The sequence below is a fragment of the Myxocyprinus asiaticus genome, chromosome 5 (genome assembly GCF_019703515.2).
Source record: "Myxocyprinus asiaticus isolate MX2 ecotype Aquarium Trade chromosome 5, UBuf_Myxa_2, whole genome shotgun sequence".
Lineage (NCBI taxonomy): Eukaryota > Metazoa > Chordata > Actinopteri > Cypriniformes > Catostomidae > Myxocyprinus > Myxocyprinus asiaticus.
This window is the reverse complement of record NC_059348.1, coordinates 47,453,505-47,481,001: the sequence shown is the minus strand read 5'-3', so window position 1 is coordinate 47,481,001 and position 27,497 is coordinate 47,453,505. Positions and strand designations below refer to the sequence as shown.

Sequence of the window (27,497 nt, the reverse complement as noted above, 5' to 3'; positions counted from 1 at the left end):
TGTATGCGCAAATGTTGAAGAATATTTGTACTTTTAAACAATTTTTTTTTTTGGAAAATTGTTTCTTGCGACAGCGTCATAACGTTTGGTCACGAGACGTTCAAGAACAGAAGAGGTTTGATGTTATCAACATAGCAGCTATATATAAAATTACACCACTTTTTATATATTTTATCAATGATTTAAGAGCGAATAATTACTTAAATTACAGTCTGTTCATCATTCAAATGTGCCATTCAAAGACTTGGTATATGAGGCATGAGTCGCATGGACTACTTCTATGACAATTTTGGGTGCTTTATTAAGCATTAAAGTTAAGGCACTGTGTACTGCCACTGTACAGATTTCAGCCAACGAGACATTCATGAAGTGATTTTCTTTTGTGTTCTGCAGAAGAAAGAAAGACATTGGAACAACCTGAGGTTGAGTGCTATAAATAATGACAGAATTTTCATTTTTGGGTGAACTATCCCTTTAAGAATCGCAGGTGCCTGGAGAAAGTCAGAATGGTTAGCTGCCCGTCCTGCTGCTCAGAGGATGTAGGCCATGCAACTTCCTATGCAGCTCAGTTTTGGCCAGGTCAGCAGAAAGAGCATCTGCCATCCTGTCTGTGGTCTGCTTCATTAAAAGAGCTGCTTGCAAGGCCTTGTCCAATGTCTTATGTATCGATTCCTCCTAATAAGCATGGAACACAAGAGGATATCAAACTATATTCAAAAAATTTATAATATTAGAACTATAATGTATCTGGCCATATCCTCTTCTTCTTTCTCACAATTTGTTTCTCTTTTGGAAAGTCATTCAAAATTAATAGCTGATTTTTTCTTTTGCTGTTGGAACAAATGGGACCGCAAAGATAATATTTGCTGTCATCTTCCAATCACAGCTATATAAGTTTACCCCACAATACTTTACTTTCACCTTCCAAACCCAGAAATTCTTAAAGGGTCCATCTGGATGTTAGTTGTATGAGTCAATACTGACCCTGCTAGTGCGGTGTTTCCTTCGACTTGTCCGCGGTGATGCACGTTGAAAGAAGACGTTACTGGGAAGCAGTGCTGAGTCAGACTGGGTAGAGCGCCTTCTACTAGACACAGAGGGTTCTGACTCCATATCCCGCACTTTGAACCTGAGAAAATACCCATCACAAGAGAGACCTCAATGTCATAAATAATGCCAAACAATCTGAGTGTGCGTGAATGGAAATCAGTGGTCAGTTTATTGATATGTTACAATATCTTCACCTTGACAGATCAAAGGGGTATTTGGGGTATACTTGAGATAATAAGTGACCTGTTCCATCATTTTCAGTCACTCTGACACATTTTGAGTTTTATGCTTTATTAAGTCTCTGCGTTATTTTCTATATAATTACATTTCTACTCCATACCCCAAACTATTGTCAAGATATAATCATTTAAATGATTTCCTTTTTACTAAAGTGCATAAAGCTCAAAATGTGTTTCTTGGGTCAAAGTGATTCGAAAAGATGCATGCTTAAAAAGCATGCTTGACATGTAATGATTAAATAATGGGTGTGTATTTAGTGGTTTGATTCATTGCTTACCCAGCAGGTAGACTAGAAGAAGATCCATAGTTGACCTGGAGGAGAGGTTTATGGCAAGGTTGAGCAGCAAGAGAAAGGGGTTGCTTTGTGCTTTTCAAGAAGACATTCCCCAAGTCTCCCACTGGAACAACAAAAGACATAATTTCTCAAGTGGGCTTTTCCTCACCACAAGCATAAAATGCTTTTATAACCACATTAGCATGACAAAAAATTATTGACCAGTATAACAACAACACATTCTTGGGGCATTTCTGGGTATCAGAGCTGATTCCTTACTTTCTGGGCTTGAGCTGGCACTTTTGTAGCTTGCCCCTGTGTTGGCGTTGCCACTGTGGATGGCTGGCCCAACACTGGCTCTCCGATGGCTGCCAGATTGACTGATCTGAGATGTTTCCAGAGGGAAGCTCCCTACCAAGCCTGTGATCAAAAAGGGAAGAACTTTTGAAAACTTTATCTAGCTACATGATGGACTAGGGCAAAAATACTGTTTAGCTTAAAAGTGTAGTCACCCTACCCTTGGATGAGGATCTGGAGTCACGTGACCTCTTGTCAGAGAGACTTCTGAAGTGGATGCGTATTTGTTGGTGAGGTGGACTGAAAGCCCTCTGGAAACTCATTGTTTGATCTGAATCTTCACCACCTGTGACTGATGGCACACAAATACATTTCACTTTAATTCAGTTCACATTAATTCACTTTTCTTAACTTTATCTTACTTCACTTCACTGCACATCACTTTAATTCCCTTCACTTTAGTTTTCTGCACTTTTTCTGCACTGTTCACTTCATTATAATTGACTTCTCTTAACTTAATACTGTTATACTTCATTTGCAGAACTTCATTTAATTTCACTGAGCTTTACATCAGTTCACTTCAGTCTGCTGCAAAAACTTTAAATCACTTTATTTTACCTTTCCGCATTTCACTTTAATTCACTTCAGTTTTCTGCACTTCAATTAACTTGACTTTAAAGGAATATTCCAGGTTTAATACAAGTTAAGCTCAGTCGACAGTATTTATGGCAAAATATTTTAGAATAGTCCCTCCATTTCTTAAAAAAAAAAAAAAAAAAAAAAAAAAATCGAGGTTATAGTGAGACACCTTCAATGGAAGTGAATGGGGCCAATTTCTAAAAAGGGATTAAAGACAGAAATGTGAAGCTTATAATTTTGTAAAAGCACTTACATTCATTCATTTGTTACAACTCATGTATTATTTGAGTTGTAAATTTGTTTCAATTGTAATTTTTTACAGACCTTTCAGGGTTTTAGGGTTTGCTGACATCGTCATGGCAATGAAGTTGTAAAATGGGCTATAACTTTACAAAAAAAGGTTAGCAAGTGATTTTATCACACTAAAATCATGTTAACACATATTCTTTACATCTTGTGGCTATACTTTTGATTATTTTATTGTTAAATATTAATTTAAGTCACTTTATTTTTTTTTTTCTAACTTTGCTGCACTTCACTTTAATTCACTTCTCTTTATTTTACTTCTTTATTTCGCAGCACTTTACATTAGTTTAATTCAATTCGGTTTTCTGCACTTCATTTTTAATTGACTTCAATTAACTTCACTTTGCTGCACTTCACTTCACCTTAATTCACTTTATTCTCATTCTAATCACTTTATTTTACTTCACTTTGCATTTTACTTTAATTCTCTTCACTTTATTTTACTTCTTCATTTTGTTTCACATCACTTCACTTTAACTTCAAATGAGTTTTCTGCATTTAATATTAATTGACTCCACTTTAATTCACTTCACTTCAGTTTGCTGCACTTCAATGCACTTCACTTTAAATATCTTTATTTACTTCACTTTACTGCACTCCACTTTATTTCACTTCACTTTATTTTTCTTCTTTACTTTGATGCATTTCACTTCGGATTTTTTGCACTTCGTTTTTTACTTCACTTCACTGCACTTCTTTTTACTTTAATTTCTTTCTCTTTCCTTCACTATACTTCACTTCACTCTCCTTTACTTCATTTAACTTCACTAAAATTGTACATTGTAAAAACAATTTTAACAACACCAGTACTAATTTAAACAACAGTTATCACAGCCATCACTGAAGTGCGAACCAGTTTGTGAGGCTGTCACGTTTGCTCTTACTTTGCTCCATATCAGAAGAGATCCAGTCCTCAGTCCTCTGAAGGCTTGCATCTGTTTTCACACGTCTGATGGTAAAGTGAGAATATACATTAGCTTTGCATGTGCATTCTCAGGAAATATAGTTTCTATAGTACATAGCAAAGATTCTATAGTAGTTTCTATAGACGTTATAGGATAGGGTCAATTCTTTGACCTCTTTAGACCCTGATGTACCTGCTGGAGCCAGCTCTGTTTTGGCCACGGGCCTGCGTTCTGTGCTTCCTCTCCGAAGGATACCTGGCATTCAGGTAATCAGTCCTCTTGCTCATATGAGGGAGGTGACCAAGGCTCTCCTCCAGCGCCCTCTTGAGGCGAGATACCTCATATTGCAATGCCAGGATAACCTCACTACTGAGAACAGAACGGTAGCAAAATGTGATGAGCAGGCCAACCTAAAAAATAACCCTGTTGTTTCTAACATTTCACAATTTACAGTTACCAATCAACTGATTTTGTACACTTACTTGTGACATGAACAATGTGAAGGCGAGTGTGTGTCTCTAACAGGTTTCTCATTTGCATAATGGCTCTTCCCAAGATGAACGTTCCCTCTTCTGTGGTCATGAATGGGAATGGCGCCACCTACAGGGACTCTGTGTATCTCTGTGTTGCATTGTGAGGTAGGTGCACATTACAGTCTATTGCAAATTACAAACATGTTGTAAAAGTGTATATAACAAGTGAACAAATGGAGGAATTTACAAATTAGGGTTATGATGGCATCTACAGTATATGTGCATGTAAGCATAAATTCTAAAAAAAATTTTATCTGTACCTCTGACCAATGCTGTTGCATCTTCCTGCTTTGGAACTCGTACTGGTGCATTCTGGGTAATGTAGTTGATTTTCGTGTCTACAGCTGTTGTGTCCAGCTGTTTGTATTCCATATTCACTGTGGGCTGCACAGGTTGTATCGCCATAGATATGGTTGTTGTGTTGGAGTGAGAGGCTGCACTGTCTGAACCGCTCATACTGGCCACGCTGATGAAATCATTGGACAGTGTGGAACTGAAGAGAGGGGGTCAGATAAAAAAAAATGGTAAAGGTTTTGCTGAAATGTCAGTTTATCCTGTAGAACATTTTTCATTTAAAATAAAAAGCTTATGAACTGAATGGATATAGATAGTTACAGTAAAGGTTAAGTGTGTAATTTGTGCAACACAAGCAGCATGAATGAGAATAGCAAAAATGCAAGTTTCCCAAAAGCATCTACTGCCCTTTTTGCCATGACTTTTGTCTCATTTGTTCAGCCAAACAGGCAGTCCTGCCCTGAACTCACTGCATTAGTTAAAGGGTTAGTACCTTTAAGCCATCCCAGATGTGTAAGACTTTTCTTCTTCACAAGAACCGAAGTGAATCAGAATCAGAATCAGAATGAGCTTTATTGCCAAGTATGCTTACACATGCAAGGAATTTGTCTTGGTGACAGGAGCTTCCAGTGTACAACAATACAAAAATCATACAAAAACAGCAGCAAGACACAGATAATAATAAAAACAAAAAAATAGTTATACACATAAGTACATACACTCACAGACACACACATACATACATACATACACACATACACATACGTAGTGCAATCTAATACAAATCTGTTATCTGTTATGTACAGTGCAAATGCAAATTTGTTATGTACAGTGCAAATGTTTTTTTTGTTTTTTTTCTTCAGAGGAATGAAATGGCAGAAGAGGCTGGATGTGTTGGATTAATATAAAAAAGCACATAGTTAATTTAATAAATTTTTTTTAATTTATCACATATTATACATTTGCACATATACAGTGAAATTCTTTTTTCTTTTCACATATCCCAGATAAGCTGGGGTTAGAGTGCAGGGTCAGCCATGTTATGGCACCCTGGAGCAGATAGGGTCAAGGGCCTTGCTCAAGAGCCCAACAGTGGCATCTTGGTGGTACTGGGCTTGAACCCCTGACCTTCTGATCAGTAACCCAGAACCTTAACCACTGAGCCGCGCTAAAGTGTCGGCCAGAAAGCAACAGTTCAAAAAGGTAATGGGCTGGGTGAGTGGGGTCCAGAGTGATTTTTGCAGCCTTTTTCCTCACTCTGGAAGTGTATAGTTCTTGTAGGGGGTGCAAGGGGTAACCAGTAATCCTCTCAGCAGTCCGAACTGTCCTTTGTAGTCTTCTGATGTCTGATTTCGTAGCTGAACCAAACCAGACAGTTATTGAAGTGCAGAGGACAGACTCAATGTCTGCTGAGTAGAACTGTATCAGCAGTGCCTGTGGCAGGTTGAACTTCCTCAACTGGCAAAGGAAGAACAACCTCTGCTGGGCCTTTTTCACAATGGAGTCAATGTGTGTCTCCCACTTCAGGTCTTGTGAGATGGTAGTGCCCAGGAACCTGAATGACTCCACTGCTGCCACAGTGCTGTTTAGAATGGTGAGGGGGGTAAGTGTTGGGGTGTTCCTCCTAAAGTCCACAATCATCTCCACCGTTTTGAGCGTGTTCAGCTCAAGGTTGTTTTGAATGCACCAGACAGCCAGCTGTTCAACCTCCCTTCTGTATGCAGACTCATCGTCATCTCGGATGAGGCCGATGACAGTGGTGTCATCTGCAAACTTCAGGAGCTTGACAGAGGGGTCCTTGGCGATGCAGTCATTGGTGTAGAGGGAGAAGAGTAGTGGGGAGAGCACACATCCCTGGGGGGCACCAGTGCTGATTGTACAGGTGCTGGAAGTGAGTTTTCCCTGTCTCACAAGCTGCTGCCTGTCCGTCAGAAAGCTGGTAATCCACTGACAGATAGACATGGGAACAGAGAGTTGGTGTAATTTATTCTGGAGTATTATAGCTGGGATGATGGTGTTGAAAGCTGAACTGAAGTCCACAAAAAGGATCCTTGCATATGTCCCTGGTCTGTCCAGATGTTGCAGGATAAGATGCAATCCCATGTTGACTGCATCATCCACAGACTTGTTTGCGCGATAAGCAAATTGAAGGGGATCTAGAAAGGGTCCAGTGATGTTCTTCAGGTGGGCCAACACCAGTCTCTCAAATGATTTCATGACCACAGACGTCAGGGCAACAGGTCTGTAGCAATTAAGTCCTGTGATTTTTGGTTTCTTTGGGACAGAAATAATGATTGAGCGTTTGAAGCAGCATGGGACTTCACACTGCTCCAGTGATCTATTGAAGACCTGTGTGAAGATGGGGGCCAGCTGGTTCACACAGGATCGAAGACACGCTGGTGAGACACCATTTGGGCATCCTGCATCCTTTATTGTTGTGTAACAATGATCCAGTGTGTTCCTGTCACTGGAGATTTGTTCACGTGTGAGATTTGCTTTGTTAAAATCCCCAAGAATAATAATAACTGAGTCCGGGTATTGTTGTTCCGTGTCTGTGATTTGATCAGCCAGCTGTTGCAGCGCTGTGTTCAAACATGCGTTTGGCGCGATATACACACTCACCAGAATAAACGAGGAAAAATCCCACGGTGAGTAGAAAGGCTTACAGTTAATAAAGAGCACTTCCAAATTAGGACAGCACATCCTCTTTAACATTGTTACATCTGTACACCAACTTTCACTGATATAAAAGTATGTTCCACCACCTCTCGTTTTCCCCTTTAACTCCATGATGCGATCCGCTCTGAACAGCTGGAAGCCCAGCAGACGTAATGCGCTGTCCGGAATGGCTTCACTCAGCCAGGTTTCTGTGAAGCACAAGACAGCAGAGGTTGAAAAGTCCATGTTTGTGCGGGTGAGGAGATGTAGTTCGTCCGTTTTGTTAGGAAGAGAGCGGAGATTCGCAAGATGAATGCTCGGCAAGGCTGTTCGAAAGCCACACCGACGGAGTTTGATCAGCGCACCGGCTCGTCTCCCTCGCCTGCGTCTCCTGAACAACAAGGCCGCGCCTCCAACTAAAATGTCCAGCAAAATGTCTGAATATTCAAAAACCGGGAAAAGACTGTCTGGTATAAGCTGTCGAATGTTCAGCAGTTCGTCTCTGGTAAAACTGACTGGAAAAAGATTACTAAACACAGGACGGACAAACAAACAAAAACAACAAAACAATAGGAGCGTTCCACACCGAGGCAGCCATCTGCGGCGCCATCATGATCTCCCAATCATATAAAGATATAATCATCATAGATTATGAAAAAATCTATAAAGGTTTTTATAAGCAGATTTCTGCTCAGTTTGTCCATACAATGCATGTAAATGGATTCCATCAGTCTGCTGGCTTTTAAACGGTCCAAAAGGCATATTTAGGCAGCATAAATGTAATCCACACGACTCCAGTCGATCAATTAATGTCTTCTGTAGCAAATCGATATATTATCAAAACAAATTGATAATGAAAACTTTTTTAACTTTAAATCATTGCTTCCGCCCAGCACTGTAGCCTATTTCTGTTTGTAATGACCTAATTCTCGTGTGACGTTTGTTCCTCTGTTGTATACAAAGCACATGCTTCCGACTTCTTGCGTGAACGCGCCATTGCACTTATGTCATTGATGCGTCGACTGCTGGCAGGAAGCAATATTTTAAAGTTAATAAGTTTTAATTATCAATTTAGTTTTTACACAAACCTAGCGATTTGCTTCAGAAGACATTAACTGATCGACTGGAGTCGTGTGGATTACTTTTATGCTGCCCAAATATGCCTTTTGGTCCGTCAAACAGCCAGTAGCCTGATGGCATCCATTTACATGCATTGTATGGACAAACTGAGTTGAAATCTGCTTATAAAAATCTTCACTTCGGTTCTGATGAAGAAGGAAAGTCATAAACATCTGGGATGGCTTAAAGTTAAATAATTCATTAAAGGATCATTTAAGCCAGGGGTGTCAAACATACGGCCCGCGGGCCGGATCCGGACGCGAAGGAGTCATCACAGGCCTGCGGGATGATTTGCGGAAAAAATAAATAAGTAATGTTTGAAAACATTCACGTTAATTTAGCCTGTAACTTGGGTAAGTTATAATATTATTTTATTAGCAACAGCTGAAAAGATTAACATTTAAATTTGAAGTGTTGCATGTAGCTATGTTATAGCCAGGGTTGGGAGGGTTACTTTTGAAATGTATTCCACTACAGATTACAGAATACATGCTGTAAAATGTAATTTGTAATGTATTCGGTTAGATTACTCAAGGTCAGTAACGTAATCTAAATACTTTGGATTACTTCTTCAGCACTGGTAGATTTTTTCACTTGTTTTGACTATAAAAACTCTGCCAGTACAGTAAGACAAAATACACATGTTAAAATACATTCTCTGAATAACCTAAATATCTTATGCAGTGCTGTTTCTAAAACAAGATAAATCAAATTGATCTTGTTTTAAAGATTTTTAGATATTTTTACAGGAAAACAATACAAAAATTATTATCAAGAATAAGATTTTTGACCTAATATCAAAGGTCTTACTAGAACAAAAAGAAATTATGATCTAACGTGAATTTTCTTGATAACAAAATATGATTGTGCCTGGTAACGTGCATGTAAAATGGCTAGAAACAGCATTTTAGCTTAGTGTAAAGTTCACAATTTACACAAGCTTTATTTCTATTTCTTGTGCTCCAAACTTACTTCAAACTTACTTCTCTGTCTGCTCGTATGAATGTAACACATCATAAGAAAGTGTTTCACCGCTGTTCAAATGCACTTTGGATCGCATCATTTATATGTATAAATGTTTTCCATCTGAAAGGACTCAATATTAAATGAAACAAATGACAATAAAATGCAAAGTAATCTCTTCAGTAATCAAAATACTTTGTGAATGTAACTGTATTCTAATTACCACTGATTTAAATTGTAACTGTAGTGGAATACAGTTACTTATATTTTGTATTTTAAATATGTAATCCCGTTACATGTATTCTGTTACTCCCCAACCCTGGTTATAGCTTGCATGATCAGTGGAATTTCTTTTAATTACGTAGGACATTCAGCGCTTGCAGAGTCACACGACGCGGATCAGCGAATGCCCCACATGTCTGAGGGTGACACAAGTTCCATGGCCACGTTCCCACAGTGAAGTTTCTTTCACATAAATAATGACAACATGGACAGATCCAAGGATAAATATTAGATTAGATTAGAACATTAACTGTTGCATTGTTTCAGTCCCATTGAACTATTATTAATTTTAAGCAGGTTTCAGTTCCTCTGCGTTTATGTTTGGTGTCAGATGGTTTATTGAGGCTAAACCTCCTGCCAAAGAGTGAGCGAATTTCACAACAAATTCTAAGCATATATATATATATATATATATATATATATATATTAGGGATGTGCGAAACTAATCGACTAAACGGTTCTGATGCTGCTAGTCGGTTAATATTTTTCCTCATTAAACTGTTCAACATTTTTACACATTTACGTTTGGCTTTATATTTTTGTAGAGGCTGCACTTAAATTACTGTCATACTAATGTTACACATTTTAAATATAATTAATAATAAAAATATTATTGAAAATAGAGGATATCTGGAGCAGTTTCACAATACCAAAAAAATTAAAATAGTACAATATCATCTTGTTGCTAATTTAGGTACCATATTACAGTATGCTGTCATTAGCAAAACGATATGAGATGTGATAGTTTTGAGATGAAATCTATGACAAATTGAAAATAAAATAAAAAACTTCTGGATATGGCCAAATATGATCATTAAACAGCAGAAGGATGTAATTTAATTAAATAATGTACAGTCACATGCACTGCATGCTACATAATGAACGAGGTGCCGCTCTGTTCATCTGCTTCACACACACACGCACACGCACACGCGCACACACACACGCGCACGCACACACAGGCGCACGCATGCGCATACAAACTCAACACATGCTACTGGTTCTTAATTTTCATGCAGTGTGTTTATAGGATAAACGGCTGTTAACACTTAAATGAACTCCGGCGGTGCAGCTCGGAGATTTCAGCTCAAGAGTCGCAATAGGATTATCCCAGCACTAATGGGAAGCTTGATATAACTAACGCGAAAAACAAGAAGAACTCAAAGGTCTGTCAAAATAAAAGTCCCGCTAAATATGAAAGCTCTATTCAAATGGATGCGTGAAATTGAAGACAGAAAAATTTAACTACTGTATAAAAATGTAATATTCAAAAAGTAGAAATAATAATTATAATACCAATTATATAATATTAAATGATTGTTTTAATATTATTATTATTATTATTATTATTATTATCTGTACACAATATCACAAATGCAAGTGTTTTATCAGCATGTTGTGATTCAGCCATAACAGCCTTGTGCCACAGGTAATCAGATTTTGTTTCATTAATGTTTTCATAAATACTGTGCTGTTGTGCAGCATTTTATTTTACCAAAAATAAATTGCAATTTTTTGGTAAAAAAAAAAAAAAAAAAAAAAAAAAATATATATATATATATATATATATATATATATATATATATATATATATATATATATATATATATATACTGTATATCATATTGTTATTTGATTAAACACCATTTGATCATGACCTTTAATTAAAACAGTTAACATGGAATCCAGAAAAATTAAAACGGAAAACGCATAATTTGTATCTGTGAGACTCTATGCAGTTCTTTTAATCAAGTCATTTTCTGTGTATTTTCATAAAAAATCTGAGGCTTTTTATTTGTTGATTATAGTATCGATTTAGTATCGATACCGAGGTACCAGGGCTGGTATCATACCGAAGCCAAAATTTTGGTATCGGAGCAACCCTACTCGCGGTGTGCACAGGAAAATGTCCTCTCGCTAGACAAGCAAACTCAGCAAAGTTAAGAAGCTATGAAATCACTTCGTGGTGGGACAGGAAGCGGATGGCTTGAAAGTCGGATTGCGGCAGGGCGGAGGGCAGGGCCAGGTCATGATTCTGCACACCCAGCCCCTAATTGGGCTGATTAGCCCGAGAGTGATAAGGGCCGACTGGAGACGGCAGCGCGACAGAGAGAGAGTTATGGACAGCTGTCCGACACCTGTGTGTGTTTGTGTCTTTTGGTTTAAGTCCATTATTAAAATATTATTTATATTGTTAAGCCGGTTCTCACCTCCTCCTTTCCTTCTACCCGGAAACACGGATGTTTTCACATTTGAGTCTTCTTTAAATCTATGTGTGCTTATAAATTAATTCCCCGGCAATCTGGCTTTCTCAAGTGCAGGATAGCCACCTCAGGTGAGTCAAGTCCCATCTTTCACCGGACCATGTTGACGTGTTAATTTTGCTCATCAAAAAATGTATGCTTTTGAGTAAGTAGCCTAGAAAATTACTGTTTTAGGTTGGAATACCATTTTTTTAATCTTCTGATTAAGAAGGCTATTTTCAACGAGGTGCCGACTGCTTAATGGGTTAAACTATCTTTTATTCTATGTGCACGTCATGTTTAGAATACATTAGGTTTATTGTAAACTACATCACAGGCCTATTTTTTTCTATCCTATAGCTACTTTTTTTTAAAAAAAAGTATTTTATTGGTTAACGTTCTTTACCGAACCGCTGTCATATTAGATCAATGGCTATGCACGACTGCACGTCATGAAATACGAGCTACTTTTCGGCACTTTTTTTCTCTCTCATAGATTTGGCTTAGCCTACCTGTTAATTATTTTCAATAATGTCCTGTTTTAATATGTTAAGAAACTTTCCGTTTAGAATAGGCTATTTGGGTCCTCGTCCTGCACTATTCATTCAATTGTTTTCAATAAATAAACCTGTATTCACTACAGGTGAATGCATGTCATGTTATATATTTAATGTACAATGATGATAATGCAGGTGAGCACGTCGCAGATAAATGCCCCTTTTCAGTGGAATTTAGCATTGGATTTGGAATAGATTAAGTATTTGAAATGGGTCACATAAACACAATTTTTTTTTACTTTTTTCTGAAGGTTGGTTTCTTTTTAGACTAGTCGACTCGAAAAGTTTTGTTTAAACGTCAGTGAAATTAGTCATTCCGCACATCCCTAATATATATATATATATATATATGCATACACAGTATATATCATTTATAAATATAAACTTCTTCCCCCAAGCAATGTCGCTTGGTCCACTCAGGCCCGCGACCCAAAATGAGTTTGACTCCCCTAATTTAAGCCATAAGTTAATATACTGGACTCAAACAAACAAAGCCTCAGACCTACATTTTACGCAGTTTTCATTCTGTGATGTATTTACTCATATAGTCTGTCATCGCTATGCTGAATAATTGCCATCACAATCTCACATGGAATGTGTCCCATGGAATGAAGCTCCATCACAATGAAGCCACTGTGTGTTAGGGGCCATTTGAGAAACCAGCCACATGTTCCATTCTCTCTGACAGTGAGTGTGTGTATGTGTGTATTTGAGCTTCTCTGAATTGGTTTATGTGTGAAAGTGTGTGTACTTTTCAGCTTTGAAGGATTGTGCATGTATGCGTGTTTTTACCTCAAAGGATTAAGTAGTGTTTCGGTGAGTCCGGTGTTTGGCCGGCTCAGGTCAGAGCTGCCAAATCCACTGTCAGTCTCTGGACTCAAAAATCTCTGAAGCAACAAACAAAACTTTTTTCAAACAAATCATTTCTGTCATTCTGGAACAGCCCACAAATGTGCCAGAAAAAAAAAAACTCTAACAAAAACAGTGTTATCATGTCAAAGTTCAGTAATTATTCAGTGTTGAATCTTTGATCTTTGCTATCTGGAATGTTATGTTTTTTAAAGTTTTTAATCTGTACCAGTGAGTTTGTTACCTGTTTTGTGTCCGTGATTGGCTGAGGAGAGTTCTCAGCAGATGGTCTTATGTAATGAACTCTTATAGAAGAAAAGGAGACTTCACTAGGTCTGATATTGTCCTCATACCTGACAGAGAGTTGACAGCAAAAAAAAAAAAAAAAAGTCTTAACATTACCCCTTCATAAAAGTACTGTGGTGGTACCATGGTGCAGTAATGGTATCAGATGGTAATACAATGGTACTTTAGTGTATAATCTGATATGATTACCATATTTATATACTTTGGTATTTACGTGGTACTCAGGTACTTTAGAGAATACCATGGTATTGTCCAAAAACCATTACATTACCATGTTACCATGTCAACAAAAACATTGTCATAAATAGTGTTGGATGTAATCTGATTACTTTTAAGTAAAAAACGTAGTGTTGCACATTACATTTTAAATTCTTGTAAACAGATTAAGTAAATTACTTTTGACTGACTTTCAATAAAGCACATTACTTGGGTAACACAAATTTCTAAAATAATACTATTTATGTAGAGTACATTTAAAGCACGAATTATGTTAATATGTAAATCTGTTTGTGTTTCTGTGAAGGGCGTGTAATCCCTAATGAGTCACTGAACCTGTTTTCATGCACACCAATACGCTGTTAAATCCCAAAAATCATCTTATTAAAAACATCAGAAAAGCAAGAAAACCATGTTTACATGAGATTTGAAGTAATCAAGTTATTCTCTGCATTTGACAACAAACCGTGAAGAGGTATGCGCTTGTATACATTGGATAAGCCATTAAGAACGGCAGGAAAGGTGTGTACATGCAATGCGAAATCAGGGTAATGGGCAAAAATCAACCTATGTCGATTGTTTATCCTTAAGTGGTTTATGACCGTTCACCGATAAAGGAAAGCCATTTCATGCGTTTACCTGACAGATCTCTTTGTCAGCTTATTAGGCAACTGCTTAAAAAAGTAACTTAAATGTAATGTAGTAATGTGATTACGTCATGTGATTTAAGAAGTACAAGTAATTAATAATTTGTAGTGAATTACTATTTTTGAGTAACTTGCCCAACACTGGTCATAAAATGATACTTTTTGGTACTGTTAGTACAGCACTAACATAGCCTGAGCATGCAACAGAAATCACTGAATATACTGTATCTTCATCACAAAATAATGCAAGGCCAGAGAGCAATAACTCTCAAAAGTTGTTAAAAGTCTAAAAAAATAAAATAATAATATCTGAAAGCTGTTTCTAATCACCAACTTTTGATCTGTCAATATTGCTTGTAAAATACAGTACGACACTTGTTTTGTCAGTGTTTTTTTTACATTTTAACATGCTGCATATGAATATACTGTACCACTACCACACTACAGTGCATGCAGTGGAAAGAACTTAAATCCATCAGTAAATACTGACCTATCATGTGTCAACTGCTGCTTTAATGAAGTTGAGTTTGACTGTTGGTGCTGTTCCTCTCCTGTTAGCGTCAATCGGCCCTGCTTGTCCTCATTGGCAGTGCCAGGTGTTTCAGTGGAAAGGGTGGAATACCTCAGGAGGGCAGAGGAAGGGACAGAAAAACAAACGGAGGGGAATAAGTGTTTCCGTAATGAAAGTGATATTCCCATGTCCCTCCTATCTGCCTGTAACCTGATCAACCATGTGTACTAACTATCATGATACGCTCTCTCCTCTTACAACCCACATCAGTGACCATTCTGAGAAGAACTAAACCAGGACCTGGTTTTTGAGTTCAATGGATGTTTGACCCAAACATTAAAGGAATAGTTCACCCAAAAATGAAAATTCTTTCATCATTTACTCATGCCATTCTCATTCCATCCCAGATGTGTATGACTTTCTTTCATCTGCTGAACTCAAATGAAGATTTTTAGAAGAATTTCTCATCTCTTTTGGACCATACAATGCAAGTGAATGGGTGCCAAAATTTTTAAGCTCCAGTGGTTAAATCAGTGTCTTAAGCAATGTTATAGGTATGGGTGAGAAACAGATCACTTTCACATTCTTCTACTTGTGTTTTTGGTGATTCAAATTACTCATGCATATTGCCCTCTACTGGGAAGGGAAAAGTATTTAAAACAAAAATGTATTTAAATATTGATCTATTTCTCACCCACACATATTATATCACTTCTGAAAATATGGATTAAAACATTGGAGTCATATGGATTACTTTTATGATGCTTTTATGTGCTTTTTGGAGAGTCACAATTTTGCCACCCATTCACATGCATTGTATGGACCTACAGAGCTGAAATATTCTTCTAAAAATCATAATTTGTGTTCTGCAGAAGAAAGTCATACACATCTGGGATGGAATGAGGGTGAGTAAATTATGAGTTAAATTTAATTTTTGGGTGAACTATCCCTTTAAAACTATTTTATCATATCGCATTAACCTCAATTGTTTTTTTTTTTTGTTTTTGTTTTTTGTTTTTATTTCTTTTTTTTTTTCTTTTTTCTTTTTTTTTTTTTTAACACCAAAGAAGTTATCTAGCGGAGTTATGTGGCCATTTTTGTGCTTTTTGGAGCTTGGCAGCCATTGGTCACCATGGACTTTCATTGTGTGAAAAAGAGCATCTTGGACATTCTCCCAAATATCTCTGTTTGTGTTCCCCAGAAGAAAATCATGTCTGGTTAGAGTAGATGATAAAAGAATGAAATTTTTGGGGTGAACGATCCCTTAAAGTTGACCAATCCAGTCACTATATGGATAGCTTTAAAAAGCTAAAAAACATACAGTATATAGTGAAAACCAACCTTAGCAAACCTGATCAAAAATGACCGATAATAAGGACTACAAATCCTGCACATATTAGAAAAGCAAAGCTTGGTACTTTCTTAGCACATCCAAATAAAATGGAATTTAATCTTTATTATACTCCAGAATGGAATGTGTTTCACCATGAAATGAGACCATGTGGTTTGGATGTCTATGGGTGTTGGATTGGCAAAAAGAGGCACAAAAATAATAAAATGTGGCTGTACTGTAGATGGAAGCTGCTTTCTGCTTTGTTTTCTTCATAGGCTGCTTCAAAATCCTCCTCAATATAGTTCTCTTCCATGTTTTGTCCAACTGCAGAGATGCAGATGACTGACTCCTGCAACATGACACATACTTTTCATTCAATGCCAGTACACACAAAATCTACCACACACTAATTGCCATGGCCATTCACCTCTCACGTTACATAGCATGCAAACGGATATGTGACAAACAACAATATCAGCTTCACTGGATGTCCACGTGGGGGACATAACATGAATAATTTCAGACTCTGAAAAGAACAGCCAAAAAAAAAAAAAAAAAAAAAAAAAATTTGTTTAAAGGTACAGTACGGAATTATGGCCTCTTTATGGACATCTGTGGTTGAAACATACAATTGCAAGTTACTTGCGGAGGAACATTGCATTTTGTTTTTTTCATCAGCTTTGCTAGTGACTTGGGGTAATGCAAGAACGCAGTTTTTATCATGGATTTTTACTTTCACGTAAATGGTATTTTGTTAATTTCTAATGGAAAATTAAACTAAAAATCCTCCACAGTGTATATTTAAGCAGGAATTGTATAAACTCACCCTGTTACTCTGCTTGTATATGAATAAGCGAATGAATGAAAAAAGGGTGTGAAGGAGTAGAAATGTGGCGAGAGAATGTTAGTGAGTAAGAGAGAGGAAATACTAAAGTGGAGAGAGTGTGTGAACATGTGAGGGGTTACTGAATATTGTAAAGGCATTTCAACAAATAAGGCAACAGGAACATATTTATTTAATCATGTTAATTCAAATGAGGTCTTTAATACCTGTAGAGAACCATGTGTAACCTACATATGTGTTAGCATTCCCATTATAATTTTTCAATTAAATATGCAAATGTATTCGCACAAGAGGTCTTGTTACCTAATCTATTAAAACACCCTTAAATGTTTCACTTTATTGTCACCCAAAGACCTGTGATTACATAAAACTTGTGTTCATGGGTTATTGTGCGTGTGTTACCTCATGCAGCAATGGATGGGAAGATGAAAAAAGGATATCCTTACAAGGTGAAGGAGAGGGAGTGGAGGTTAATGGAGGAGGATAGAAAAGATAGCAGATGTTTTTGTCGATCTGTTCTTTTATGTCCTCCAGCTGCATGCCAATCCTGAAAATCTGCCCCTCCACATCCCTTAAACACAAAGGTGAAGACATGTCACATCCTTTGAAATCTGAAATGACACCTGCAGGACCCTGTGACAGGGGTGGACTGGGAAGAGAAATCGGCCCTGGATTTTACATAGAAACCAGCCCAAAAGTTGTTGAGTGGGGGGGGGGGGGGGGGGGGCTGGGGGCTCTTGTCTCTGGCCCAAAAGTTGTTGAGTAGGGGGTGGAGGGTGCCACTGTCCTTTTCTGCATATCGCGGCGCTGTTTTGCGACCCTCTTCAGCCAGTCGCAGCCCGTTCGGCATAACGCAGCGGCCCGTTTCAGCTTATCGTCCGCCCGTTCGGACTCGTTTCACGGTCGGCCCACCGGGAAAAGTCCCGGTTCTCCCTATGGCCAGTCCGCCCTTGCCCTGTGACCCATGACTGTTCCTTTATTGTGATTTGACAGATTTTAAAGCCTTTAAATTTTATATTTGTAAAGGGAAACATTTAAGTTCATCTAAGGTCATGGTTTTTCTGAGTATAAAAAGAGCCATCACATCAAAAACATCCATGACCAAAAAACAAAACAAAAATTACAATGGAATATAATCTATATATTACATTAAAATGCAACAGCTCAATGTGTCCCACTTTATATTATATCATTACTATGTACTAACATTAAAATAAATATAAAACGATGCATTTATTGTGTAACTACATGATGTTCTGCAAAATTCTCTCAAGATTCACATTTGAGTAGGGGTAGGGTTAGGGATAGGGAGTAGGGGTTAGGGTTTAGGGTAAGAATGGGGTTAGGTTTATAGTTAGGTGTAAGGTTAACAGTGTAACTACAGATGTAATTAAATGCAGGTACTTTAAATGTAAGTACAATGCAACAACACAAATGTACATAATAAGTACATTGTAGTAAATGCTTAAGTACATAGTAGTTAAAGACACCTAATATAAAATGGGTCCACTCACTGTTTTCCCCATTTGGATGTGATGTAATATCTGGAGATCAGGATGTGTCAGCTAGTAGTAATGTATTCAAGCCCAGTGAGATGCTTACCTGTCTGGGTCAAACTCTCCTGTATTTCTGGCTAGACCCATGTAGTTCTGCATCTCCAAAGCCCGATGCTCCTCCCTCTTTGTGAGGTAATTTCTCTCCAGCTGATCTTGAGCTTCCATCATGCTTTTCAGCACCTGCAGAAAAATTCAACATACATGATGAAAATACACTGACAAAAAGTTTTATCAAGAGAAATTCATGATAAATCCATGACACAAATAGCTACCATTTGTTGCTCTTCCACATTCATTGACATGGTGCTCACATGTGTTTTGAAATCATCCACCTGCTCAAAAAAGGAATAACAGATGCATCTAAATGGTTCTGCAACAACTAAATCTGCTGAAACATAAAGCGGATGTTAAAGAAAAACATAACAGGTAAAAAACTGATGTAAGCAAAAAGTAGTGACTGGTCTTGATTCTGCCAACTTGCAGTGTACCAACTTTGTATGTACCTTCTGCATAAATGAGCTGATGATGTCTCTGAGCTCAGAGGTCAGTCTCTCGCCATCTGTTGGGCTCTGTGGTTCAGTCTGCACAGGTAAAGAGTTCTGCATCTGACTGAACTGCTCCTCACTTGGACTTACTGTACACAAAGCACAGGCATGAAGACACAGGGAACAGTGCAGTTGTCTAAACACAATTTATACATAATCACTTCTTTCAAAGGCTTGGGTTCAGTGCTTGTGACAAAAGCCGTGTTTCCACTGCTGGGCCAAATGAGGGTATACTAGTGCATCCCAGAGCCAGTTGCGTTCCCAATGTCACTTCCGGGGCTTCATCGTGCCTCCTCGGGGCCAACGGCCAAGCGCCTTTATCCTACCAATTACCAATGGGCCAAGGAAGATCAACTGTGGATTGAGGCGGGGTCAATGTAAAGGTGGAGTTAAGCTGAGTCAGGTCTTGCTTTCCACCAAGCAAAGAAAAAAAATTGTAGCTTCTGTCTCCACCATACTCTTTTCAAGGGCTAGCTAGTCTCCATAGTTTTATACAGCTCAGCTTACCTCTTGCTCATGAAATGGCCTGGGTGTGTGCCGTTGGCACCAGGGCATATTAAGGGCGGGTTTTAGGGCAACACTGTGGGGCTATTGGCTCGATGGTGGGAATGCAGATGTTTAGATGACATTTGAAATCATGGGATTATTCTCTGCTTATTTCTGTGCACAACAGTTGCATAGTTTGGATAAGCCAGTAAGATCGCTAGTGAAGGTGTCTACATGAAACGCAAAATCAGAGCAATTGAAAAAAATCTACCTGTGTTGATTAGTTTATGCTAACTTAAACCCTGAAAAAGGAATGCTGTTTAAGGCGTTTCCATTACTTTAATGTGTAATACAATAACACATTATAAATATGTTTTATCCAGAGGATCAATACTCACCTGAAAATATAGATTCTAACATTTTAACTAAACTAGTGATTTTATTAATTATTTACCATGAAAACTATTGTTTCGTGAGTTTTAACCTGACAAAAACTGAACTAAATGAAAAATTTTCATATGATTGGATCTATTTCTCTATTTTTCTTAAAACATGAAGAAATGGTGAAAGACACAAGCAGGACTCAGTCACAACAGTTTGTTATACTGTAAATGCATTTAAATTAAAATCTGTTAAAAGATTTAAAACATTCTGTTGTTAATTAATGATAAACAAAAAATAGATGTCTGATAATTTGCAGTTCAGGTCTGTAAAAAACAAATTATTGCTCTTAAATTTAATGTTAAATAGTCAAAATGACCTGTTTTATCCTACGAAAAAAAAAAAATTTAATAGAGGTACTTGTATTGGCATTGATATCTGCGATTTTGGCCATGATAGTACTTGGTATTAGATAAAATAAATAAGTGGCATCACCCTGATTCCTATTTGTAATTTTTTTTTTTCTATGTGTACTGCATAATAAGCTACCTAAACACTAATTATAACAGCAGAAAATGTAAATATTTGTGTTTTCTGTTACCACATGGTTCACAGCTTCAAATTTGTCTCTCTTATGGGGTCTTAAAGGAATAGTTCACCCAAAAATTACAATTCTCTCATCATTTACTCACCCTCATGACTTTCTTTTTCTGCTGAACACAAACAAAGATTTTTAGAAGAATATTTCAGCTCTGTAGGTCCTCGCAATGCAAGTGAATGAATACCAAACTTTTTAAGCTCCAAAAAGCACATAAAGGCAGCATAAAAGTAATCCATAAGACTCCAGTGGTTAAATCCACATCTTTAGAAGCAATGTTATATAGTTTTACATTTATCGCATTTTGCAACCATTTTATCACACGCTGTAGCACAGGCAGAATGAATTAGGGATCAGGCACTGAAATGCTCAACTCCGTCTGCAACACCTACCGCAAACTTTCCACAACCAGGAAAGAGCAGAGAGCCGCTGGGAAGATGCTGCTTCAACTTTCTTTGCACCAAAACTGCAACTTGTTTCACTTTGGCAAAATATTAATGCATTATTCTCTCATTTCTTGTCAAAGAACATTCCCACTTTCTTTACCGTCAGCATGGCTTATGAAACATTGCATTTGGAAATAAATAAATAAAGGCATCATCGGAGGTTTCGCAGATAAAAATATGAATGGAGGTTTATGGCGACAAGAAACACGCCATTGTCACGCTCTCTGTAAAGTAAGAAGCAGATTTTTATTATTGTCTCTTCAATACAACACAAAGCAACAAGTGAAAGATCTACTTACACTTTTACTATAAATGCTGATGTTAGAAAATTATCTGACATTGGCATATTATTCTGCTGTACATCCTGTGGTTGTGTGATAGTTTATAAGCCCATATCACTAAATTCTGGTCTTATTATCCTTCTAGTTATTTACATTGCGGTCAGTGACAGCAGAACTCTGTCATATTTGCCGGAAATGCAGCCTCTTGCTTACGTTGCATTTCACAGTGCTGCTAAATTTCACAATTCTCCAAATTAGCAGAATGTATCAATGAAATCAAAGATTAGATGGCCAGAAATACTTCTACTCAATTCCAACAAAACAGAGGTACTAATTATTATACCAAAAAACTCAAAAAATAAGCCGATAAAATATAATATGACTCTCGGTGGATGTACTGTTACGTTGTCTTCTACAGCAAAGAACTTAACCAATAAATAAACTTCAATTGGTTCAAAATGCAGCAGCCAGAGTGCTGACTAGAACCAAGAAATATGATCATATTAGCCCCATTTTATCATCATTACATTGGCTACCTGTTAAATTTCGTATTAATTTTAAAATTCTGTTAACTACGTACAAAGCTCTGAATGGTCTAGCGCCGCAGTAAATAAGATACCTTCTATTACGCTATATTCCATCACGTTCATTACGATCAGGATCACTGAAATAACCTGCCAGTTGAACTGTTAAACCTTGGTTTAAGGATGGACTACACTCTTAAAATGGAATACATAGACTATCAATTAACTGCCAACAAAAGCCTTCATCAGCCAACTAACAAAGGACAATGCATCTATGTGAAATTCTGCAGTTAATCCAGGATGAACTTCAAAGACATTAGTCATGAATCTTACAGTTTGAACAAAATCTTTGTTTAAACACTGGCCCTTAACACTTATTTTACTAATTTTAAACCATGACTTGCACTGCACACAAAAACTAATATTGGCATTATATTCATGCTGTTTAGCCAGAGGGGAACTGGCCCCTAACTGCCCTGGTTTCTCCCAAGGTTATTTTTCTCCATTAACCAGCATCTTATGGAGATTTGTGTTCCTTGCCACAGTCGCCTTCGGCTTGCTCACTGGGGTTCCAAATACAATTCTTATTTACTTATTTACTTAATTATTTATTTTTTATACACAATTTACAATCATATTTTTATCAAACTGCACAATGATGACTCCAAGACTCAGTTATAGATATTACAGTTTAATTTTCTGTTAAAGCATGATTTTCTGTAAAGCTGCTTTGAAACAATGTGTTGTAAACAAAACAATAAAAAAAAAAAAGAAAAAAAAAAAAAGCTATACAAATGAAAATTATTTGACTTGTAAAATAAGATGGATAGGTGCGGGTGAGAAACAGATCATTATCTAAGTCCTTTTTTTACTATAAATTCTCCTCCCTGCCCAGTAGGTGGCGATATGCACAAAGAAGAAGAGTGTGAAAGTGGAGATTGATCGTGAAAAAAGGACTTAAATATCAATATGTTTCTCACCCACACTTATCATATTGCTTCTGGAGATATGGATTTAACCACTGGAGTCATACAGATTACTTTTATGGTGACAGTGTTTTTGGAACTTTTAAGTTTTGGTACCTATTCACTTGCATTGCATGAACCAAGAGCTTAGACATTCTTCTTAAAATTTGTGTTCTGCAGAAGAAAGAAAGTCATACACATCTGGGATGTCATAAGTGTGAGAAGATGATGAGTAAATTTTCCTTTTGTGTGAACTATTCCTTTAACCATGTGTAAAACCACCTGACATTGAAAATCCAGAAACCAGCTCAGGTTTCCTTTCCAGCGTTTTCCTGCTGCCATTGTAGAACAGTACTTGAGCCGGAAAGAGAAACATAATGGCTTCTTGCCTGCAGCTGGTGCTTGTGGGCTCTTTCCTGTCAGTTTGGTGTCGTTGTTGTTAGTTGTCTCATTCCAGTTGATGGACACAGAAGGCTCGCTTGAAGCATGAATCTGCTGTTGGAGAAATGTTTTTTTTTTTTTTTTTTTTTTTTTTTTACAATTAATTACAATTGTATTTGCATTACAGTACCTTTCTTTGCATTACAGTAAGCTACTGACAATAGGGGGAGGGGCTTAATTGTAATGGAAATAATGCAAAATCTTAAAGGTCTTCACATTTACTTTTTGCAAAATTTTAATTCTTATAAGGCTTGTTTAACTTCTACAAATAAAAGTAAAGTTTCAGGCATTCATAAAATATGGCAACATGGACGATCCACCAATTTGACTTTTTTAGTCTTACCTGACCAATAAGGTTTTCAGCTTCTGTGTATTTTGCGAGTAATCTGTCATACTCAGCCTGTAAATGAACCAAAGTATCACAAATTTGCATACCTCTCTTTTTTGTATTGCACATTTACTTATGTGTGTCTAACAAATATAGAGTTACCTGTAATTGATGTGCTAGTCCAGCTTGTTCTTCTTTATCTGTGAACACATTGTGCCTCTCAGATGGCATGATGGAGTCTTCTAAAACCCTGCTGATGACATCAACTGTGGCTTTACAAGAGGTGGTGGATTTACCCAGTATTCCAGGGGATGACTGTGTTCGGGCCATTGCTGGTGACTGGCTGATAGGCTTAACGGTTCCATTAGCTTTAGGTATTTTGACTTTAGATGCCACTTTAGAAAAGTCAGGTAGGGGGTAATGCACCTGTCCCTGCCCGTATTTCAGCTCACCAAAGGATCTGGTCCTGCTGAAGGAGATCTTATGCTTCTGTGTAACTGCTGTAGACAGATCTAGAGAGCTAGCACTGCAGTTCTGCCTAGGACACTCCTCCTCTTCGTCATCTCCTGGATTTGAGGTTGTATCATCAATGCAGGTCCTTCCAGACTCCTTAGATGAGCTTGACTCATTTGAGACATTTCTATTGCTGCAGTGGCTTGCTGCATCTTGCATACCCCTTTCTGGAAGTGTAAGTTCAAGCAGTTCATGACTTTCAACAGTATTGACATCAGGTTCCTCCTTAATGTCCTGAATCTTCTCCCTTTCTCCTGAGCTGATCTGTGAAGCACAAGCTCTACTCAGTACGGTTTCATCAATGCTGTCCATCAGAGAGACTTCAGGCAGGGTCTCCGCTTCAATGATCCTGCTTGAGTTAAGGAGCTCTTCCTGGGAGAAGTGTCTGAGCAGGAAGTCAGAGATGTGGGCTGTAGCTTGGATGGATGTGGCCAAGGGATGAGCCACATTCTCTATTGCTTTATGATTGGTAGAATGGCATTTGCCCTTGTCTTCAGAAGGAGAATAGGCGAGATTAGATGGGAAAACCTCTGTCTCTTCAACATTGGTATTTGGCAACTTGTCAAGCAAACTAAAGGCCTGGCCAGGTGTCATACAAACCATTTCACATGATGGAGATGATTTTAAATTTGTTTCATGGCCATCATGGCATGTTTTGTTGTTGGTGTGTGCACCATCAAATGGGAGCTCCTCATGTTCTTCATCACTGGTGTTGACAGCATCATCCTCATGTTTTCTATTGACTGGCTTCATTAAGTTTTCCTTCCTGTTTTTGGTGTTTGAATGCTCTACACAGTCTCTGCTGACTGACTCAGCAGTCTCTGATGAACCGTCTTCAGTTTCATATGACTCTGATGGCCCTGCATTATCTGTAGATAAGACAAAATGACCGTTCCTCTTTTGCTTACTGTATGTTTAGCGTCTTTAAGTTTGAAAATGTTTTAATTTGACCGATATTCACCTCACAGAGCAATTTTACATTTGATACTGTGTTTAATACATTGTCCTTTTTTGTATGTTTAATGCATACATTTCTGGGGCATGGACAAAACTGAATTTGCATATGGTTTAAATGGAGTATCATGTTAAGTGGTTGGAGCTGATTAACCTTTTCATGAGTAGGGTCTAAATTCCTCTGCAGTGCCCCCTGGAGTGAGTTATTTTTGCATGTGACACTGCATAGCCGGTAGAGGGGGCAGAGTGTAGAGGAGTATTTTTTTATGATTTTTATTTTTTATTTTTTGTTATAAAAAAACTGTATATAATATAGTAAACATGTAAACAAATGGGTTATGTCTGCTGTACTGTTTTTGTTTTATTTATTTCGTTTTTATTGCTGTAAAAAACAAATGAACAAATAATACCAGCAGTGCGGTTTGCCTATGCACTGTTTGACATCTCAGACATTGTGTGTGTGGGCGGGTTTGGATGGTTTACGAGGACTTTTTTTTTAGGTAACAAACTGGTAATTACAAGGGTATTATGCTATAAATGTGATTTATTAGGACATTTCTAGTGTCCCCATTATTCAAATCGCTTAAAAATCATACTAAACTATGTTTTTTTGAAAATGTAAAAATGCAGAATGTTTTTTTGTGAGGGTTAGGTTTAGGGGTAGGGTTAGGGGATATAATCTATAGTTCATACAATATAAAAATCATTATGTCTATGGAGAGTCCTCATAAGAATAGCCACGTGTGTGTGACAAGCACTAATGTAAACAGACTTGGCTGTGTGCATGGATAATCGCACTCGATCAGCATCAGGTGCTGTTTGTGTGAATGTCCCGCATCTGCACCTAATCAGCAGACGTGGCTGCGTGCATGGGAAGATCAGGTTTAGATATGATGGCTATGCATATACAAGCTGTGAACTGTTACTGTGGTACTTTGGTGACAATTTGGCTGTTTGTTACATAAAATAAACATATTATGTGCTTGAAAAGACTCTTTGAGAAGCTGTTTGTTTGATGAATGACAACCGCCACTAAAGTAAACAAATGGCAGCACACGTTGGAGGAAGATCGTGTTTGATGTATTGACTGTGCGTATAAGAGCTGTACAATTTTATCGTAGTACTTTGGCGACGAGTTTGATTTATGTATATAAAATAAATTTATTCTGTGGTTTAAAAGACTGTATGAGTTGAGTGAATATAAATGACAGATGCTTGACCAGCGCAGCCTGTAACATGGTCAAAAAAAAATATGGTACTACTGCACCATATGGTAGTACAATGGCACTTTTTGGTACATTTTTGTTACTGGAAGAAGCCAAGAAGGTGAAAGTGTAGGAAGAGGGAGAAGAGAAGGAGAAGACAAAAACTTTAATACAGATATTGGAGGATCTTACCAGTAAGGTGTAGGCTCTCAGGTGTCCCAGAGCCTTGTGACAGGTGGACAGTGAAGGCGCCCTGCAGGTCACTGAAATGCAGGCTGTCGTCATCACTAATATCCACAAATATACTCTGCTCGATATGTTTTTCCCACAGTACCGATGGAGGTCTACTGTGAGCGTCATCTTCACCGTCCACATCCTCTGCGTCTCCAACAGACGCTCCATCAAACCCGTTCTGTGCGCTCGTGCGCTTGGCCCGCGCGTCTCTACTCATGTCTTAGCAACACGAACACACAATTAGATTGTGGAAACTGTTACAAATACAGGCACATTTGTGTACTGTTTTGCAAGAATAAGCTGTTCATTTGCAGTTTTATTTTAACTTCAACATATGAGACACCCGCGTTTTGTTCAACTTTAAGCGCAAGAACTTTGTTTTTTTATTTTGACATTCATTTTTTTTTTTTTTTTTTTACATTTTGAATTGAATTTTGAATTCACCTGACGATTAAAATAAAATAAATAAATAACAACAAGAAAACTCACGTTGCTCTTACTTTTTTATGCTTGTTTCCTCAGTTTCTATGGGTCCGAAATGTGCTCCAGTCCACATAAATGAATGGATGATATAACAGCGCATTGAAAAGGTGCAGTGAAGGCTCTTTTTTGTTTCTCAAGCCAGTGGCGCAAGATCATCTTCAGCATTTAAATAATACATGCCGTATCTGATGCTGAAGCTCTTGGGCAGGTGCTTCATGCGTGCGCACAGGTGAGGGGGTGGGTTGAAACCATGGAGCTATAAAATAAAAACAGGTGGCTGCTATGAGAATGTGAAACCTTCAGATCAACTTCCAATCAATCTTTCTCTTACTGTTAAACTGTTCATTCATTTGAAGAGTTAAAATAACTAGAGGCTTTCCACAGCGATCCTCACAGCTTTACTTGATAGATTCAATGTCAAATAAAAAACAAACAACAAACTATAAGGCGTTCTTTATTAAAACAAAGAAGTACGTGAACGTTTTATCCTC

At 37.6% G+C, this 27,497-nt stretch overlaps 1 protein-coding gene across 1 annotated transcript; it reads right to left on the bottom strand.

Moving 5' to 3' along the window:
* Positions 1 to 27,077, bottom strand: LOC127441216 (uncharacterized). The gene is made up of 21 exons (XM_051698391.1): positions 27,024 to 27,077; positions 26,482 to 26,742; positions 23,780 to 24,999; positions 23,578 to 23,689; positions 19,126 to 19,256; positions 18,895 to 18,954; positions 18,669 to 18,802; positions 17,469 to 17,637; positions 16,459 to 16,571; positions 14,869 to 15,000; positions 13,454 to 13,562; positions 13,153 to 13,247; positions 4,505 to 4,737; positions 4,194 to 4,332; positions 3,904 to 4,077; positions 3,691 to 3,755; positions 2,082 to 2,213; positions 1,844 to 1,984; positions 1,568 to 1,688; positions 985 to 1,129; positions 1 to 675 (listed from the first exon to the last, which is right to left on the bottom strand). The coding sequence occupies exons 2-21, from the start codon at positions 26,738 to 26,740 to the stop codon at positions 511 to 513; spliced, it is 3,849 nt and encodes a 1,282-aa protein (XP_051554351.1). The 5' UTR covers positions 26,741 to 26,742; positions 27,024 to 27,077; the 3' UTR covers positions 1 to 510.
* Between the last annotated feature and the right edge of the window lie 420 nt (positions 27,078 to 27,497).